The sequence below is a fragment of the Elephas maximus genome, chromosome 21 (genome assembly GCF_024166365.1).
Source record: "Elephas maximus indicus isolate mEleMax1 chromosome 21, mEleMax1 primary haplotype, whole genome shotgun sequence".
NCBI classification, from domain to species: Eukaryota; Metazoa; Chordata; class Mammalia; order Proboscidea; family Elephantidae; genus Elephas; species Elephas maximus.
In genome coordinates, this window is record NC_064839.1 from 38,778,467 (window position 1) to 38,799,897 (window position 21,431).

At 38.1% G+C, this 21,431-nt stretch overlaps 1 protein-coding gene across 1 annotated transcript in view; it reads left to right on the forward strand.

Annotated features, from left to right (window-relative positions):
- The window catches only part of PHLPP2 (PH domain and leucine rich repeat protein phosphatase 2), a 91,633-nt gene that overhangs the window by 60,668 nt on the left and 9,534 nt on the right, over positions 1–21,431 (forward strand). Inside the window, exons 9-18 of the mRNA XM_049864152.1 lie at positions 384–586; positions 2,425–2,485; positions 4,668–4,763; positions 6,074–6,229; positions 8,099–8,299; positions 11,086–11,248; positions 11,485–11,615; positions 12,379–12,489; positions 13,441–13,635; positions 15,311–15,542. Coding sequence (XP_049720109.1) covers positions 384–586; positions 2,425–2,485; positions 4,668–4,763; positions 6,074–6,229; positions 8,099–8,299; positions 11,086–11,248; positions 11,485–11,615; positions 12,379–12,489; positions 13,441–13,635; positions 15,311–15,542 — 1,549 coding nt within the window. The remainder of the gene's footprint in view (positions 1–383; positions 587–2,424; positions 2,486–4,667; positions 4,764–6,073; positions 6,230–8,098; positions 8,300–11,085; positions 11,249–11,484; positions 11,616–12,378; positions 12,490–13,440; positions 13,636–15,310; positions 15,543–21,431) is intronic.

The window sequence follows — 21,431 nt, forward strand, 5'->3', positions numbered from 1 at the left end:
TAATCCAAAAGGTTTTATTCATCTTCTTGTTCCTTTGTCCTATTCCCAGTAAATTAGGGTCACCACGAGTTGGAATCAACTCAACAGCAATAGTCTGTTAGGTGTTTGGATATAAGTATTTAAGTGTGGATATAGTCTGTTTTTTCCTTCTCTTTATTTAACTTGTATGTGTATTTGCTAATCTGGATTGTTTAAGTTAGTTTATAAACATAGAACTCAAGGTCAGAGCTATTTCCGGCTACTTATATAGTTAGTGCCTTGCAAAATTAGACAAGTAGTCAAATCATAAGTTATTTAGTAAAGGGAAAAAGGGACCATATCTCTCCTGTTTTTCTTTTGGTAAGCACATTTGATAGAATTTATTTTCTTGTTTCTAATATTAGGATGAACCGTTTGAAGACCATGGTTATTGAAAATCTGGAGGGAAATAAATACATCACCCACATGGATCTGCGAGACAATCAACTGACTGACTTAGATCTTAGCTCCTTACGTAGTTTGGAGCAGCTGCACTGTGAGCGGAACCAACTGAGGGAGCTAACACTCAGTGGATTCTCCCTTCGGACTCTCTACGCCAACTCCAACAGTAAGTCTCACCCATCCTCCTGTTTTTTCTCTTGCAGCTCTCATCAGAACTTTCTAAGAACAATGGTATCTGTGATGCTCCTTGGACACTCTGCAAAATGGAGTTTGAGGTTCTTTGAGATCTAGCTTTATCTTTTAAGTCTGATGTCAGCACTTAAGTGGTTGAGATATGCATAAAAATACATGGCAAGATACTTTGGGATTCACTAAGTGAGTATAATAAAAGGCACTTTGCAAAATAACAGGGGACAGGGGCAAGATATTCAAAATGGAATGTCATTAATAGTCAAAACATGGGTTGGCAAACTATAGTCCTTGGGCCAAATCCAGCCTACCACCTGTTTTTGTATGGCCCATGAATAACGGTTTTTACATTTTTTTTAATGGTTGTGGAAAAGACTAATAATATTTCATGACATGTGAAAATTAAATGAAATCCAGATTTTCATGTACATAAATGTTATTGGAACACAGCCTTACTATTTGGTTATATATTGTCTGTGACTATTCTCATGCCACAGTCACAGGATTAAGTTGTAAGAGAGATCATATGCTCTACAAAGCCTGAAATATTTACTATTTGAACTTTTACAGGAAAACTTGGCCAGCCCCTGGTCTAAAAGCTTATACTGCCTCATTCTTAGAATTAAAAGCCCCTCATTTTAATAGTGGTTTGCTCTAAGAATATTTTTCAATATAAAAGGGCTAATATCTATTGAGGCCTCCTTTTTAAGGAGAGTTCTTCTTTACCGTAGAAATTATGATTACTTTCTCTCTGTTTAAAGAATTAAAGGAAAAGATGTTCATTTTCACTAAGTATCAGAGAAATGCAAATTAAAATAATACCATTTTATACCCATCGGATAAGAAAAGTTTGAAAAGATAATGTTGAGTGCTGCCAGAAATGTGAAGTAAGGACTCTCATACACTGCTGGTTGTGGGATCGATTGGTAAAACCACTTTGAAGAGCAATATGACAGTGTTCAGGAAGTTGAACATGTAAATAACCTATATTCTACCAGTTCTGCTTGGGATATATACCAAAGACACTCATGTGTCACAAGGAAATGTGTGCAAGAATGTTTTATCATAGCATTGTTTTAGTGAAAAAAATTGGACAAAGCTATGGTTATTAATAGGAAAATGGGTAAATAGTGATATATTCTACAATGGAATATCACACAGCTTCATGTATTAACATATGGATAAATTTCAGAAACGTTTTTTAGAAAAAAAAAAAGCACAGAATAGTATATACAGTATGATTGTTATATCAAATTCTAAAATACAAAAATATTGTTTTCATAGCTGTAAGTATATAATAACAGTATAAAGGACCTATGGGTATAATAAAAATCAAATTCAGGATGGTGTTTACCTCTTGGTATTTGTAGTAATTTAATTGTTTAAAAAACAGAAAACAAAGATTTGTTAAAAGCTAGGTGATGGGTGAAAGAGCGGATGTAATTGCAGCACTTTCCCTTATTTATGTTATACCTCAACTGAAAGTTAAAAATATTGCCAGTAAGAATGCAACTCTTCATAATTTTTTTTAAGTTAAAAACCTGAAGAGTTACTATTAACATTTCACAACTGCCTGATCTAGTGTCTATCTAGTGCTGTACATAGATCCTTCAGTGAGTTGTTAATGTTATGACAAATTGGAATCAGGCAGTTAAAAGTAGTCAGTGTTACCCAATAGTTTTTATCTTTAGTGTTTCTCAGTAGATGACAGCAATTTTATCTCTGGTGATTCCACTAAGCTACTTTTCCGTTGTTTACTCTCAAGTTACTTTCTTTAGAGAAAATGTCACTAACACCTATTTGCTTTTTGATTAGGGCTGACCGCAGTGAATGTTTATCCAGTACCCAGTCTCCTCACTTCCCTAGAGCTCTCCCGGTGAGTGTGTATCATGAGGGTGGTGCTTGTTTGAGTCTTAGTATTTAGAAGAGGCATGAGGATACTCTGGCAGTTTGAGGTACAAGAAATCTAAATTTTTTAGAATGTTTGGATAGCTTGGAGAAAGTTGTAGAATGAGTGAAGGACTGTTTCATAGCCGTGCCATTATTGTTAAAGCAAGGGTCCTGTTGAAACAGAAAGGTGCCTATAAGTTACTCTTTCTTAAGTCTGTGGATTTGGGATGAGATCCTAACAGAGATGTATTATCCCCTTTATGGCAGTGATTTTCTTTTTGTCAATTGGAGTCAGATAATTCTTGATTTTTGGATAGTGACTTACTTTTTTATTTTATTCTTTTTCCTTTTTTATATTCTCTTGACCTATGTGGCTCTGATTTTTGGAGATATATAATTATATTCAGGACTTTATTACTTCCTGTTTGGTGGTCATGAGTAACATAAATGAAGTTTGTTTTCATTCATTCGTTTTTAACATTTATTTCAGGTACTCGGTATTCAGTGGTTGAGTTTTACAGCCTAGTGGAGAGAGAGATAATCAAACTAGTAGTTACAGGACAGCGTCATAAGTGCTGCACATCCTAAAAAAACAAAAACAAAAAACCCCAAACCTGTTGCCATCGAGTCGATTCTGACTCATAGCAACACTATAGGATAGAGTAGAACTGCCCCATTGGGTTTGCAAGGAGCAGCTGGTGGATTCAAAGTGCTGACCTTTTGGTTAGCAGCTGGGCTCTTAACCACTGTGCCCTCCAGGGCTCTGCACATTCTATAGGTACCTCAAAATATATATATGTGCAAAACTAAACTCTTTATTCACCCTCCTCCTGGCCTTAACTTGTTTGTCTAGTGTCGCCTGTTTCAGCTTTTGGTGTTATCATCTCCATGGTCATCCAGGCTAGAAACCTGAGAGTCTGTTGATTCTTCCTTCTGCTGTACTCCCCCATATCTAATCCATTTTTAGATTCTTTTGATTTTTGCTTCCTAAATATTTCTGGACTCCATCCTCTCCCTTCTATCTATATTACCACTCTATTTACTTAGGTCCGTATCATTTCTTTTCTGGGTTTCTGCAATAGTTTCCTGATTATTCTACGTTTTACGACTATAACCCCCTCAATCGGACCTGCATGTAGCCATAGAGTGATTTATTTAAAGTGTAAAACTGACATTGTCTCTCCACTGCTTACAAACCCTTCAGTGGTCCTCCAATACCTGCAGGATAAGGTCATAAATTTCTAAACATGATTTATGTCCCATCCCAGTCTGGCTTTCTAGCCTTGTCTCTTACCACTTTCTGCTCCGTATTTGACGCTTCAGCATCATCAAACTGCTTATTATTCCCCACATACACCAGGCGTTTAATTACTAGCCTCTGTACCCTAGCTCATATTGTCATCTGTTGCTTGGAATGTCTTTCTTACTTCAGGTAATTGTACGACATTCTTCAAATTCTAGCCCAGATATCATCCTCCTTAGAAAGCTTGCCTTGATCTATTTCAGGTAATGTGTTCCTTTCACTAGGCTATCACAGCAGTATCTGTGTTTCTCTTACAGTACTTACTTCATTTCCTCAGTGTATAGATAGATAAATAAATAACCTTGAGGCCTAGAGTAACTAAGTAACATCTGAAAATAAAAATTCTCTTTACTCGGAGTATCCACCCAGTGCTGTACTAAATATTTGAGTTCACATTTTAAATGGCTTGAAACTATTTACTTTTTCCCCTTACTAGGTATACCTCCCCACACTTTTATTCATTCTATCCATTTTCCCCAGAATTTTGCTTTTCTTCTTCCACAGTTGAAATTCTATACTCATCTTGTGAGTCTTGTTTAAAATGACACTTCCTCCATTAAGTCTTTCTTCATGTCTCACCGCCCCCATCCCATCATGTGTGTGCTTTGCCACTGGTAAAAGCCTGATGCTTTTTACCTTCTTTCAGCATGCATCATAATCCAATATTAAACATACGCCTGTACTTATCTCCCCTAGTCCCTCAAACACAGCAGCATTCACGGAGCACCCACTCTGTTCCAGGGATATGTGCCAGGGATGCTTTAGACACAGTGTTCCTGACCTCAAGGAGCTAGCTGCTGGGCTGGTGTAATGAGTTCCACTCAGTCATCTTAAATGTTGCCTTTTAATTATTTATTTTCTTCAGAAACCTGTTAGAGTGTATCCCTGACTGGGCCTGTGAAGCAAAGAAGATAGAAATATTAGATGTCAGTTATAATCTCCTCACAGAGGTTTCCATGAGGTATGTGTGTGTGTGTATATGTAAGTGTATATATTATATATGTATGTTACGTTTAGTGATTTCTGTAGATTTGGGTTGCCTTTCAAAGGTACTTTGATTTATTTGTTCAGTGAATATGGAGTACCTGCTGAGTGTGAGGCAATGTGAGTGCTGTAAGGAACACAGTAATGGTTAATGCATGGTCTTATCCCTCAAGAAATTTCATAAGAGGGTAGGAGAGGTGACAAGTTTGCAGATTACTGTCATAAAAGATAACCAGAGTTGCTGGGATAGGTTGGTGATATGATAGTAATAATGAATAACTTTTATTGGGTGAAATGGTATAAGCTGGGCACTGTTGTAAGAATTTCACCTGTATTATCTTATTTAATCCTTAAACAACCTTATGATATAGATGCTGTTATCCCCATCTTACAGATGAGGAAACTAAGGCTCAGTGTGGCAAATGCTCGGGGTCCCATACAACTAGGAAGTGATGGGAACTGTCATTTGAATGTAATCATTTTTACTTTAGAGCCATCAGTCTTAGTCACTACACTGTATATTTTAGAAATTCAGAAGAACTTTGACTAATGCTTCATGGAGGAGATGGTGTTTAAGTTGACCTTTACTGGATGAATGGGATTTCTGTAAGTGAAGGTGAAAAGAGAGTGGCATTCAGGGAAAAAATGATATATTTAAAAGCACTGAGGTAGACAACGTGGTTAGCGCCTAAAAGAGTCTTTTAAAATTAAACTAGAGGTTTTGTAGCATGCTAGGTATAAACATAGCCTTTGGAATCTAGCCTTCCTTTTAAAATCCTGCCTGTACCATTTACTACATTAAGTGTGAAGTCTTTGGCAAATCAAGGTCAGATAACTTCCAGAACTTCATTGTTAAATTGCCTAGCACATTTTAAGCACTTGATAAATAGTTGTTTTTGTTATAATAAGTTTCATTATTAATGTATTATATTAATCAGTTATATTAATATTGGTAAGTAATTACACTGGGCTTTTGATGTTCTCTTTCTAGACCAAAAATTTCTAAATTGATTTATTTGAAAAATTGCTTTTTTAGTTTAGATCTGTCCTGTGCTATTTGCTTTCATCAATTTACCTTTTCTCAAAATGACCATAATGCCTTCCTCATGGACAGCGAGTAAACATGGTTGAAGCTGCTTTCTTGGCTCAGGCATTTGTCCAGGATTATACTGTCTTGAAGACTATGTTTCTGTTACTTCACTGGTTTTAGTTAAAAAGCCTAGAGCAGACTCAGAAGGAAGCATTCAGTAAATTTTTTACTTTGTTCTTTGTACTGTTCCCCCTTAGAATTCTGAGTAGCTTGAGTCTTAGAAAACTGATGGTGGGACACAACCATGTGCAAAGCCTTCCTGTGCTAATGGAGCACATCCCCCTTGAAGTACTGGACATTCAGCATAACTTACTCTCCAGGTTGCCAGATACCCTCTTCTCCAAGGCCTTAAAGTAAGTATTGCAGAACTTTTTTTTCAGGGTAGCAGAATAGTTGACAAGGCAAATTGCATTGACCTGTCATTGGAGTGCCCTTTGGAACTGTATTTACAGAGTGTTTATCTGATCGTGCAGTTATGGGTAGAGACTAATTTGCAATTCGTAGGAAGAAGAATAGGATACTGTTTCTTCAAAGCAAAGTTGAAAGAACCATCAAATACTTAAAGTTTTTGTGTTGTAAACAATTTCAAACAGGTTGGGAAGGTTCAGGCTTTCATCTCAGAAAATGAGTACAGTTAAAGCCTCTAAAGAAAGTTAACAGCATTCTGGTACAGCTTCTTGGAGCAATTTTCAGCTTTTGTGTTGGGGAGAAGAGGACACACCACTGGAGTTAATTTTGTTTTTGCTTCTTGATTTACCAAGCTTTCACTGAGTTACATTCTGTATTACATATGTTTTTTTTTACTACTTTCTTTGAAAACTGCGTTTAAAAGTAACATCTTTCCAAAAGGTGTTTATTTTCTCATTGTAAAGTGACCAATAGGTGGCATATCTTCCCATTCTGAGATCCATAATCTGATTTACTTAATGTGTATGTCACCTTTAAATGAAATACAGTTTTTAATTATAGTCTTCTGCAATGTAGAGAAGGCAATATTGTTCTCAGTTTGGAAATGGGGAAAACAAACATCAGCAGCAGTAATTTAACATGCACAGAATGCATTCAGCCTGCAGGTGTTCTCTGCTGAACGGCGTGTGCATCTCTTAATATGTAATACACTTGGTTTGATTTTCCTAAAAATAAAATCTTTGGGAATTTGAAAAACTGCTTGAAGGAAATTTTCTTTTGGGGAAGTTTATATGGAGTCTTGATGCAGTAACATTTTTTAACTAACAAATGTTTGTTAGCAGTGCATAACACTGTATTTGTCCAAATGGAAGTCTGAATAAAATAAGTTTACAACTTTAGAATTTGTAGTAAGGAAGTTACTTAGCAGCTGTAGCAAACTGTTAATGATATTTATTTGAGTTACTGCACAGTGCACTTTTGGGGTATACAAAGATACAAGCTGGCACACAGTATCCTTATAAACTTAAAAGCTAGTTAGGGGTGTAGAGCTCATAACATGAAGAAGAATTAAAAATAAACGAGTTTATTAATATTAGCTGCCTTTTATCGAGCATGTCCTGTATATACCAGGCACTGTATTAGGCAAATTTTAAAATCATATTGTGTTTTCATCTGTCAGATTTAGAAAGATTAAAATGAATTTTGGTACTTAGTGTTTACAAAGGTGTGAACAAACTGGCATTCTTACCTACTTCTTATGAAAGTAGAATTTGGCAATATACATAAAAATTTCAAATATATGTGTATCCTTTGACCACACAAATCCTACTTTTGGGAATGTAGTCTAGCTAAAAACACAAAAGTGCCCATTACAAGGTCTGTAATAGCAAACAACTAGAAACAGCCTACATGTCCATTATTAGGGAATTATATGGCTAAAAAATTATGTTGTCGTTAAAATCGGGCAAGAGTTTTTCTAAAGAGTGACTTCATAGTTGAGATATATGTGTACATCATAGTCCACAGCATCCTTTCAGTAGACACATAGACAAGAGATGAAGCTAAGTTACGATCTGGCCACTACAGAAGTCTGGGGAAACCACCAGCCAAGCCTGTATTTGTTTCCACTCTGCTTGGCTTGCATGAATTGAGTAAAAGGAACTTTGCGTTGGGTAGCATCAATTAGAGAAAACTATGTGGAGAAAATGACTTCTCTCACAAGTTTGGGAGCATGGAATGACAGTGTGTCATACTGAGGTGGTATGATGGTTTCTACATAAGGAGGCAATGATTATTTGTGTGTGTTCTGTCAGTCTCAGGTACCTGAATGCATCTGCAAATAGCCTGGAGTCTTTACCATCTGCTTGTACTGGGGAGGAGAGTCTGAGTATGCTGCAGCTGCTTTACCTGACCAGCAATCTCCTGACAGATCAGTGTATACCTATGCTGGTGGGGCACCCACACCTGCGAATCTTGCATCTTGCAAACAATCAACTACAGACCTTTCCCGCAAGGTAAGTACCTCTGCAAACTTTGATCATTTCAGACACATAACGTTAATTCTACATTTGTCAGACTGAGGTAGAGCTATGTCTCTGCATGCTCTTGTTTATGTTGAGTGACTTACTAATGCTGTGATTTCACTAGTGGAATGGGAAAATCTCATCTTAATAGTTTGTACTCAATTTTCGAGTATTGGTATCCAGAGAAATTATGGTTAAAATGTGTTTAATCTTTAGTTCTAATTACTTAATAATGGTCTGACACTGCTCAACTTAGAAAAGTACAGGCTTTATGAAATAGATTCTGAAAACAATTTTTTTTCCTTTTTTTTTTTTGTCAGCACTGTTTTATAAAATACTGTTGAGTCCATTAAGCTATTGATAATATATATATTGAATGCCTACTGTATGTGAGGTGCTATGTTAATACTAGGAGGGAACAGCAATAATTAAGTTACAGTCTCTGTACTTAAGGAACTTACACTCAAACTGGGGAAATAGACAAGTATATAGACAACTGCAATGCGGTATGATAAATGCTGAGTGTTAAAGATATCACACGTTGTACGGCACTGTTCATTGAAACACTATTCACAATAGCCAAAATGAGGGAACAGCCTTAATGCCTACCAACAGATAAATGGATAAACAAAATGTGGTACATACATGCAATGAAATATTACTCAGCCATAAAGAGAAATAAAGCACCATACATGTTACAGCATAGATTAACCTTGAAAACATTATGCTGAGTGAAATAAACCAGTCACAAAAAAACAAATATTGTATGATCCTACTTATATGAAGTATCTAGAATAGGCCAGTGTATAGAGACCAAAATTTATTAGTGGTTACCAGGGGCAAGTGGGAGGGGTGAAGAAAGGAGGACTCAATGCTTAGGGGACATTGAGCTTCAATTCAGGATGATGGAAAAATTTTGGAATGGATGAGAGTGATGGCTGAACAACATGATGAACATAGTTTATGTCACTGAACTGTGTATATATGAAGAATGTTGAAATGTCAAATGTTTTGTTATATGTATATTTACCGTAGTAAAAAAAAAAGAGACATAGTTATGCACACATACAAATATCAATTTCCTGGTTTTTATATTGATGGCACACAACAACAATATAGTTAAGTAGGAGTCCCTGGGTGGTGCAGCTAATGTGCTGAGCTGCTGACTAAAAGGTGAGAGGTTTGAGTCCACCCAGAGGTGCCTTGAAAGAAAGAAAGGTCTGGCAGTCTGCTTCTGAAAAATTAGCCATAGCAAGCCCTCTGGAGCAGAGTTCTGTGACACACACAGGGCCACCATGAGTCAGAATCAACTCAACCACAACTGGTTATAGTTATGTAAGATGAAAAAAAAAACTAGGTGAAGGATACCCCTATTGCCTTTACGTCAATTCCAAACCCATAACAACACCATAGGAAAGAGTAGAACTGCTCTACAGGGTTTCTAAGGCTGTGATCTTTCCGGAAGCAGACTGCTACATCTTTTCTCCCATAGAGCGGCTGGTGGGTTTGAACCATGAGCTTTCGATTAGCAGCCGAGCTGAGTAATTAAATCCATGGTCAGGTTATCTCCTGAGTGGTGTTGTAAGTGCACAGGTACAGTCAAACTCTTCTGTTTCTTTTGGACTGTTTTCAGAACCTAGCATAGTTCTGGTCACTCAGCAAGACTGCGATGGGGGAACTGAATTTCTAGATTGCAGGAAGGAATGGTGTCAATGAAAAAGCATGAGATTTGGAATCAGAAGACCTGGGTTGGAATCATGGCTCTGTCATTTATTAGCTATATCATTTTAATCTCTCTGTGTCTTGAAAATGGAGATAAAATCTACTGAGGTTCGTATTAAAAGGGAAATATATTTGAAAGTGACTACCCAGAATCTGGCTCAATTAAAAAATGTTAAAAGATTATTCATGGAGTCAAAAGCCAGTATTAGAAACATAGCAATTACTAGAGTAAAGGAAGAAAAGATTGAAATGGTTATCCATAAGACAGGCTAAGACTAAAGAGAGAGGAGGTAGAACAGTAAAGAAGGATGAAAAATATTTCCACTAGGCAGGAACAAAAAAGTTAGAAGGATGGAAGCAACTCTAGCTCTGAAGGTTCTGGAGGGAGATTAGAATGGTAATACTATCCACAGGTATCTTCTAGGAGAGCTAACATTCACTGAGTTAGTGCTAATTGTTAGATTTATCTTTTTGTTTGCCATAGGTACAATGTAGCAACAATGTAGTAGGACTTATCCTACAGATATACTCACACTTCAGTGCCATGAATAAAAGATATTTATTGTAGCATTTGTTGTAAAATCAGAAGATTAGAGACAACCTGAATATTATCACGCAATTTGGAATTGATTAAATAAATTATGAAACATCATTATGGTGAACTCTGTCCACACCCGTACTTCTCAAACAGGGTTCCTTGAAAAAATTAAGCTCTAATACCCTAAGATGTCCGTTGTATGTAATGAGTATATAATAGATTAAATGTTTTGTGCATTTCAAATGATACTAGCTAGGTACTGTCAGAATCACCTCAGTGGCAACTGGCTTGGCTAGGTACTGTCCTTGGAAGAATTGAGAGAAAAATCACTCAAATTATTCTTCATATGGCTTACATAATTCTCTCATGGAACCCAGGTTGAGAAAGGCTGATCCCGACATTTAAGATGATACTGTAGAAAAGTATTTAATGACATGGAAACACTGTTGTAAAATAACACTTGCTCGGCAGCTGCTCATTTTTGGTGCAGTATGGTATTTTGGTGATTCCTTTTCAGCAAACTCAATAAATTGGAGCAATTGGAAGAATTGAACCTAAGTGGCAACAAGCTAAAAACCATTCCCACGACTATAGCAAACTGCAAAAGGCTGCACACCCTTGTTGCACACTCCAACAACATCAGCATTTTCCCAGAAATACTGCAGTTGCCTCAGATCCAGGTACATTTGTGTGCTGGAATGATGTCCTTATGGGGGATATGGCAGGAGTGTGAATACGACTGTTCTCTTCTTATAAGGGAGAAGAAAGTGGCAGTTTGGGACCACAAGATCCTTAAATGACTACCGGGAAGAAACTAAGTTCCCCTTTGAGGAGATAGTTGGAGATTGAGTGTTCGGGAGTAAAGAATTAACTCTCTATGATGTATTTTGTTTCAATTTCTCCATTTTCCTCTCAGTTTGTAGACCTAAGTTGCAATGACTTGACAGAAATCCTGATTCCAGAGGCTCTGCCTACTACATTACAAGACCTTGATCTGACTGGAAATACAAATCTGGTTCTAGAACACAAGACCCTGGACATATTTAGGTAGGAAAAATTCTGAAATTGAATTCACATGGGCTCTTAGTCCCACTTGCTGGGTGTGGGTCTTCTTAAGCATGGTGGAGATCTTGATTAATTAAAGAAATAGAGTGAATGAGGCATAGAGCCCCTGTCTCTCCTTTGGTTCAATTATGTGTGAATGTTCTATCCACTAGTCAGACCATTTATTTTAGGACTTGAGCCACATACTGAATACTTTTACATAGCAGCATAGATATTTTAGTTATCACATTATTTCTAAGAGACAATGCAAGTTCATTCATCATACCAAAACTTCATTATATCAAAAAACTTAGACAGTTGGCTGAAACTTAAAAATCTTGTTGTGCTTAGTTTCCATTGAAGTAAATGGCAGTAGTTGTAATGATATTTGGCCCCTATTTCTTCTGCCTACTCCTTTCCTTTCTCTCTCCTCCTCCTTGGCTAGTGGTTCAACACCACTTTCATTCAGTCTATCTGGAAATGAATCTTAGTTTAGTCTGTCAACAGATTATTTTATAAAACATATATTATTGTTGGGGTAGTTTTGTAAAATACAGACGAGTTGTTATGTTGTTGTTAAGTGCCATCAAGTCAGTTCCAACACATAACGACCCTGTATATCCCCTTGTTCTGTCTGAACAGCTGCCTCTTGATCTATGTACAGGTTCTTCATAAGCACAATTAAGTGTTCTGGAATTAGCCAGTGAAAACCTTATGAATGCAGACGAGTACACGGTTTAACCTTCCTTTCCTCTACCTCCCACAGCCATATCACAACTCTGAAAATCGATCAGAAACCTTTGCCAACCACTGATTCTTCAGTCACATCAACTTTCTGGAGCCATGGACTGGCTGAGATGGCAGGACAGAGAAATAAGTGAGTATGTTTGTTATGGATACTGAGAAAGAAAAAAGGCAGCCCGTGACATCTAGGAGCCAGTCTTCTGCTCACAGCTAGGCCATGCAGTTCATTTGTTGGACATAAACAAATCAAAGAACATCAGCATCAGAGAAGATCCCTCTAAACCATGATAAAGTGAGACAAAAACCAGATCAATGTGCAGCCCATAAAATACCAAACACCCCTTCTCTTGGCTGAAGTGGATGACTGCTACTACTTTACCAATTATAGCTTTATCCTCCTCCCACTAATCTCTTCCCTATACATAAGATTTACTGAGATAACCAATCATAGAATGGTCTCCATTCTCTGACAGTACTCAATATAATACAATTTCCCATTTCCAAAATTACCCAACAAAAGCCCAAACCCTGTAATAGATTCTTCCCAGTACCCTCTTACGTATATGCTCCATGGTTCTTCTTGCTGCAATGAGTAATAAAGCCTGCTGTTCAACTACAAGTGTGATCCTGGTAATCTTTGGCTGAAGAATATTGACAATGTTGTTGTCATTTGCTGCCATGTAGTCAACTCTGACTCAGCGACCCTATATGACAGAGTAGACCTGTGCTGTAGGTTTTTCAGGCTGTGATCTTTACAGGAACAGATTGCCAGGTCTTTTCTCCAACGGAGCTGCTGGTTGGGTTCAAAACGCTGACTTTTTGGTTAGCAGCTTTGGTTAGTGCCTAACCATTGTGCCACCAGGGCTCCTATATTGACAAGTCCGTAATCAGTACTAAAAGAGATGATGTCTACTTTCAGATGCTGCCTTATTATCTAGAGACTGTTTTCATGTATAGACTAGGATTTACTATTGTTCTTCTCCCCCCCCAGTTAATACTAAGTTTTTTAAAGAAGGCTCTCTGAAGAATAATCCTTTAACAATAACTTTCTTTAACGTTTACCTTTCTCATCTGTCTGTTATAGGCTATGTATATCTGCCCTAGCTGTGGATAACTTTGCAGAGGGGGTGGGAGCTGCGTATGGCATGTTTGATGGGGACCGAAATGAGGAGCTCCCTCGCCTACTGCAGTGTACAATGGCAGATGTGCTTTTGGAAGAGGTACAGCAGTCAACAAATGACACAGTTTTCATGACTAACACCTTCTTGGTATCTCACAGGTAAGCAGGTGGGTTGAATAATCCCTAACTTATTCTACTTTGGGAAAGTAAATCTCTTTAAACCAAAAGGTTAGTGTCTAAATTATGGACATAGGACCAAAGAGAGATCTTGTGTCTTTTTTCATGATTGTTCTCTATCTGTAAGCACAGAACGTCAGGACTTTGGCTCCTTAAAGAGCTTGCAGAGCCATCTGTTTTCTCTGTCCATCCCAAAGGCCCTTGATGATCTGGAAAGCCCAGAAATTACAAACAAAGGGTGGTGTGTGTGTACGTTTTTGTACATTTGGGGGAAGGCAAGTCCTAAGCTTTCATAAGATCCCAGGGCAGTGACCTAGGAGAATTTAATAAACACTCATCAGATTCATGTGTTTTGAATACTTCTTATGGAGAGTTTACCCAGCTAATTTCATTAAAGTATGAAGTACGTAAGGCCAAAAGCCCTATATAACCAAATTATCGAAAAAGTCTTTGAAGCTAATGGAGCATCTTGCACATCAGTTGGGCTGTGTAAAGGATACCCACAACTGAGAATTTATACGGTTGGATAATAAAGGTTGAAACAGAACAACTTGGAACTTGAACTGGTTTTCGCTGTCATTATAACATTAAGGAACCTGGACAGTTATGATGACTTTGGGAAAGGAGTCTTTTTTTCAGTAGTAGAATTGAGCTAAGCACTTGGTGTAAAGTAAATGGTTTGGGAAAGAGAATTCAGTTAAGCACTTCTCAAGAGTCACACACTGTACCAAGCATTTTTTCATAAAAATCCACTGCTATCGAGTTGATTCTGACTCATAGCAACCCTATAGGACAGAGTAGAACTGCCTCATAGAGTTTCTAAGGAGCACCTGGTGGATTCGAACTGCCGACCTTTTGGTGAGCAGCCGTAGCTCTTAACCACTATGCCACCATGGTTTCCAGTTTTTCATACTGTATCTTTAATTTTCAAAACAAGTCTAGAAGGTGGGTATTTTATTACAGAAATCAAATAATTTGCCTTAAGGTCTAAAACCAGTAAACAGCAGAGCTGGGATTTGAAACCAGATCCTCTGATAGCATCTACTCTATGTGTACTAAGTGCTGGGGAATGGACGCTGTATAAATACAAGGAGAATTATGGTCTTCCCTCAAGGAGCTTACAACCTAAGTGTGGTTCTCAAAGTACTGTCTCAGGACCAGAGGCCTTAGCACCTCCTGGAAACATGTTAGAAGTGCAGATTATTGGGCCAGCCCCTTAACTACTTAATCAGAAACTCTGGGTGTGGGACTGAGCAATCTGTGTTTTAATGAGCTGTACAGATGATTCTGATGTGCTAAATATTGAGAACCACTAAATGAGGTAATTATAGTCTATGATCAGATACAAGCAGAAGCAATAGAGAAAGATGCGCCTTCATTGTCCCTCCCTGATCCCCACCCTTTTTGAAAACTTATTTATGCGGTCAGCTAAGAATGGAAGGCAAAATTCTCTTCACCAGCATCACCCACAGCAAGAGACTGCCTTCAGGTGGTAAGGATAAGGATGGTTCATAATCAAATGGCAGAAAAACTAGGAAACCTCTTAACTCCATCTTTCTGGAGGACCACCATAGATGTTTTTTTCTAGACTGATATTTAAAGCACATCCCACTTTCTTCTAGCTACTATGTCTTCATTTTCTTTTCTTTCTAAACAGAAAATTAGGAATGGCTGGCCAGAAGCTGGGCTCCTCTGCTCTCCTGTGTTACGTCCGACCTGACACTGCTGATCCAACAAGTAGTTTTAGCTTGACTGTGGCCAACGTTGGTACCTGCCAAGCAGTCCTGTGCCGAAGTGGGAAACCAGTGTCCCTCTCTAAAGTCTTCAGCCTAGAACAGGACCCAGAGGAGGCACAAAGAGTTAAGGACCAAAAAGCCATCATAACAGAGGTGCATCTTGTTCTCTACCAGTCACTTGTACCCCCCAAATATAGTGAATGTTGTCTTGCATAGAGGCAGTGAAGGTCCAGTTTCTTCCTTGACTCAGTTTAGAGTTAGCTGCTGTACCAGAGCCCTCGTGACACGGTGGTTAAGAGCTTAGCTGCTAACCAAAAGGTTGGCAGTTGAAATCCACCACATGCTCCTTGGAAACCCTATGGGGCAGCTCTACTCTGTCCTTTAGGGTCTCTATGAATCAGAATCGACTTAACAGCAACGGGGTTTTTTTTTTTTTTTGGTAGCTGCTGTACCATCATACCTCTCTGAGTGGTAGCAAGAAAAAAACTTGACATTTCCAGTGGTGCCTTGTAAATTGTCTCTAATTCAGAGAAATGTTGAGTTCAGATGGTTTTAGCAGTAGCACTGGAAGAAAATATTAAGGATCAGTTGTTAGTTGCTGTCAAGTCAATTTCAACACGGTGATCCCATGTGTCAGAGTAGAACTGCTCCGTAGAGTTTTCAAGGCTGTGACCTTTCAGAAGCAGATTGTCAGGGCTGTCTTCTGAGCCGTCTCTGGGTGGGTTTGACCTGCCAGCTGTTCTGCTAGTATTCAAGTGCTTAACTGTTTGTGTCACCAAGGAACTCCCGGGAATCAGTTAATGACTAGCATATAGATGCGGCAAAATTATTTAGAAATGAACAACAAAATCCTAGTTTGTAATTTTTTAAATGCGTAAGTAGCATATAAAATGAATGTAAACATCCCCTTAGTTAATTTCCAGCTCATCTGGTTTGTTATTAGAAACAGAAGAGAAGAGAGTTTTATAGTTTGACATCCCACTATCAAATGCAGTGTCAAAATATTTTTTCTGCTTATACTGTGTATGGCTTAGTATGCACTGGTATTTGGTTTTTATAATGAAACATTGGTATCTCAATATTTCATACCTTTCCTCCTTTTTAAGAACTCAGCATAACATTTTTGCTTTCAAAGAGATGTTAGCAATTACATGTGAACACTTCACTTCAAAGCAGAATTCTGTAAAAGGAGTACCCGTTGTGTTGTGAAGTGCTGTCAAATCAGCTTCAACTCATAGTGATCCTATCTGTGTTCAACAGAACGAAATACTGCCAGGTCTTGTGCCATCCTCTCAATCATTATGTTTGAGCCCATTGTTGCAGCCACTGTATCAGTCCATCTCGTTAAGGGTCTTCCTCTTTTTCACTGACCCTCTACTTTACCAAGCATGACGTCCTTCACCAGGGACTGGACCTTCCTGATAACATGTCCAAAGTACGTGAGACAAAGCTTCGCCACCTTTGCTTCTAAGGAGCATCCTGGCTGTACTTCTTCCAAGACAGATTTGTTTGTTCTTCTGGCAGCCCATGGTATAATCAGTATTCATCACCAACAGCATAATTCAAAGGCGTCAATTTTTCTCTGGCCTTCCTTATTCACTGTCCAGCTTTTACATGCATATAAAGTGATTGAGAATACCATGGCTTGGATCAGGTACTCCTTAATCCTTCAAATAGCATCTTTGCTTATTAACAATTGAAGAGGTCTTCTGCAGCAGATTTGCCCAATGCGGTATGTTGTTTGATTTCTTTTTTTTTTTAATCAATTTTTATTGCGCTTTAAGTGAAAGTTTACAAATCAAGTCAGTTTCTCACACAAAAATTTACACACCCCTTGCTGTATACTCCTAATTGCTCTCCCCTCTTTTTTTGTTTTTTTCAATGAAACAGCACATTCTTTCCCTCCACTCTCCCTGCTCATATCCATTCGGGCAGCTTCTGGCTCCCTCTGCCCTCTCATCTCCCCTCCAGACAAGAGATGCCAACACAGTCTCGTGTGTCTACTTGGTCCAAGAAGCTTGTTCTTCACCAGTAACATTTTCCATCCCATATTCCATTCCAGTCCAATCCCTGTCTGAAGAGTTGGCCCCGGAAATGGTTCCTGTATTGGGCAAACAGAAGGTCTGGGGACCATGACCTCTGGGGTCCTTCTAGTCCCAGTCTGATCATTAAGTCTGGTCTTTTTACGAGAATTTGGGGTCTGCATCCCACTACTCTCCTGCTTCCTCAGGGTTTCTCTATTGTGTTGCCTGTCAGGGCTGTCATCGGTTGTGGCCGGGCACCATCTAGTTCTTCTGGTCTCAGGCTGATGTAGTCTCTGGTAATATGGTCCTTTCTGTCTCAAAGGCTCATAGTCACCTTGTGTCTTTGGTATTCTTCATTCTTCCTTGCTCCAGGTGGGTTGAGACCAATTGATACATCTTAGATGACCGCTTGCGCTAGTGTTTAAGACCCCAGATGCCACTCTCGAAAGTGGGATGCAGAATGTTTTGTTAATAGATTTTATTTTGCCAATTGCCTTAGATGTCCCCTGAAGCCATGGTCCCCAAACCCCAGCCCCAGCTTCGCTGGCCTTCAGAGCATTCGGTTTATTCTGGAAACTTCTTTGCTATTGGTTTAGTCCAGTTTTGTTGACCTCTCCTGTATTGTGTGTTATCTTTCCCTTCTCCTAAAATAAAACTTATCTACCATCTAATCAGTGAAAACCCCTCTCCCTCCCTCCCTCTTTCCCCCTCTCATAACCATCAAAGGATATTTTCTTCTCTGTTTAAACTATTTGTCCAGTTCTTATAATAGTGATCTTATACAATGTTTGTCCTTTTGCAACTGACTAATTTCACTCAGCATACTGTCTTCCAGATTTCTCCATGTTATGAAATGTTTCATGGATTCATCGTTCTTTATCGATGCGTAGTATTCCATTGTGTGAATATGCCATAATTTATCCATTGATCCGTTGATGGGCACCTTGGTTGCTTCCATCTTTTTGCTGTTGTAAACAGCACTGCAGTGAACATGTGTATGCATATATCTGTTTGTGTAAAGGCTCTTATTTCTCTAGGATATATTCCGAGACGTGGGATTGCTGAATTGCATGGTAGTTCTATTTCTAGCTTTTTAAGGAAGTGCCAAATTGATTTCCAAAATGGTTGTACAATTTTACATTCCCACCAGCAGTGTCTAAGTGTTCCAGTCTCTCCACAACCTTTCCAGCATTTATTACTTTGTGTTCTTTGATTAGTGCCAGCCTTGTTGGAGAGATGGAATCTCAGTGTAGTTTTGATTCGTATTTCTGTAATGGCTAATGATCGGGAGTATTTCCTCATGTATTTGTTAGCAGCCTGAATGTCTTCTTTAGTGAAGTGCCTGTTCATATCCTTTGCCCATTTTTTAATTGGGTTATTTGTCTTTTTGTAGTTGAGTTTTTGCACTATCGTATAGATTTTAGAAATCAGGCGCCAATCGGAAATGTCATAGCTAAAAACTTTTTCCCAGTCTGTAGGTAGTCTTTTTACTCTTTTGGTGAAGTCTTTGGATGAGCATAGGTGTTTGATTTTTAGGAGCTCACTGTTATCTGGTTTCTCCTCTGCATTGTTAGCAATGTTTTGTATACTGTTACGCCATGTGTGAGGACTCCTAGCATTGTCACTATTTTTTTATTCCAAGGTCTTTATCATTTTAGATTTTATGTTTAGGTCTTTGATCCATTTTGAGTTCGTTTAAGTGCATGGTGTGAGGTATGGGTCTTGTTTCATATTTTTGCAGATGGATATCCAGTTATGCCAGCACCGTTTGTTAAAAAGACTGTCTTTTCCCCAATTAACTGTCTTTGGGCCTCTGTCAAATATCAGCTGCTTATATGTGGATGGATTTATGTCTGGATTCTCAATTCTGTTCCATTTGTCTATGTATCTGTTGTTGTACCAGTAGCAGGCTGTTTTGACTACTATGGCAGTATAATAGGTTCTAAAATCAGGTGGAGTGAGGCCTCTCGATTTATTCTTCTTTTTCAGTAACGTTTTATTTATCCAAGGTCTCTTGCCCTTCCATATGAAGTTAGTCATTTATTTCTCCATCTTGTTAAAAACTGTCGTTGGAATTTGGATCAGAATTGCATTGTATCTATAGATGGGTTTTGGTAGAATAGACATTTTTACAATGTTGAGTCTTCCTATCCATGAGCAAGGTATGTTTTTCCATTTATGTAGGCCTCTTTTGTCTCTTGCAGTAGTGTCTTATAGTTTTCTTCGTGTAGGTCTTTTACATCTCTGGTAAGATTTATTTCTAAATATTTTATCTTCTTGGGGGCTACTGTAAATGGTATTGATTTGTTGATTTCCTCCCCGATGTTCTTTTTGTTGGTGTGGGGGATTCCAACTGATTTTTGTGTGCTTATCTTGTATCCTGATTCTCTGCTGAGCTCTTCTATTAGTTTCCAGTAGCTTCCTTGAGGATTCTTCAGGGCTTTCTGTGTATAAGATCATGTCATCTGCAAATAGAGATACTTTTACTTCTTCCTTGCCAATCTGGATGCCGTTTATTTTTCTATCTAGCCTAATTGCTCTGGCTAGGACCTCCAACACAATGTTGAGTAAGAGTGGTGATAAAGAGCATCCTTGTCTGCTTCCCGTTCTCACTGGGAATGCTTTTAGACTCTCTCTATTTAGGATGATGTTGGCTGTTGGCTTTGTATAAGTGCCTTTTATTAAGTTGAGGAATTTTCCTTCTATTCCTCTTTTGCTGAGAGTTTTTATCATGAATGGGTGTCGAGCTTTGTCAAATGCCTTTTCTGCATCAATTGATAAAATCATGTGATTCTTGTCTTTTGTTTTATTTATCTGATGGATTACATAAATTGTTTTCCTAATGTTGAACCATCCCTGCATACCTGGTATAAATCCCTCTTGGTCGTGGTGAATTATTTTTTTGATGTGTTGTTGAGTTCTATTGGCTAGAATTTTGTTGAGGATTTTTGCATCTAGGTTCATGAGGGTTATAGGTGTGTAATTTTCTTTTTTTGTGATGTCTTTATCTGGTTTTGGTATCAGGGATATGCTGGCTTCAATGACTGAGTTTGGGAATATTCCATCCTTTTCTGTCCTCTGAAATACCTTCAGTAGTGCTGGTGTTAACTCTTCTGAAAGTTTGGTAGAACTGTGTAATGAAGCCATCAGGGTCAAGGCTCTTTTTTGTTGGGAGTTTTTGATTCCCCTTTCAATCTCTTCTTTGGTTATGGGTCTATTTAGTTGTTCTACCTCTGATTGTGTTAGTTTAGGTAGGTAGTGTGTTTCTAGGAATTCATCCATTTCTTCTAGGTTTTCAAATTTGTTAGAGTACAGTTTTTCATACTAATACGATATGATTCCTTTAATTTCAGTTGGGTCTGTGTGATACCACCCGTATCATTTCTTCTTCGGGCTATTTGCTTCCTATCCTGTTTTTCTTTTGTCAGCCTGGCCAGTGGTTTATCAATTTTTTAAATTTTTTCAGAGAGCCAGCTTTTGGTCTTCTAAATTCTTTCAGTTTTTTCCTGTTCTCTAGTTCATTTAATTCTGCTCTTATTTTTATTATTTGCTTTCTTCTGGTGCCCGAGGGTTTCTTTTGTTGTTCTGTTTCTATTTGTTCAAGTTGTAGGGATAGTTCTTTGATTTTGGCCCTTTCTTCTTTTTGTATGTGTGCGTTTATTGATATAAATTGACCTCTGAACACTGCTTTTGCTGTGTCCCAAAGGTTCTGATAGGAAGTGTTTCATTCTCATTGGATTCTATGAATTTCTTTATTCCATCCTTAATGTCTTCTATAAACGAGTCTTTTTTGAGCAGGGTATTGTTCAGTTTCCAAGTGTTTGATTTCTTTTCCCTGCTTTTTCTGTTGTTGATTTCTACTTTTATGGCCTTATGGTCAGAGAAGAAGCTTTGTAATATTTCTATGTTTTGGATTCTGCAAAGGCTTGCTTTATGACCTAATATGTGGTCTATTCTAGAGAATGTTCCATGTGCACTAGAAAAGAAAGTATACTTTGCAGCTGTTGGGTGGAGTATT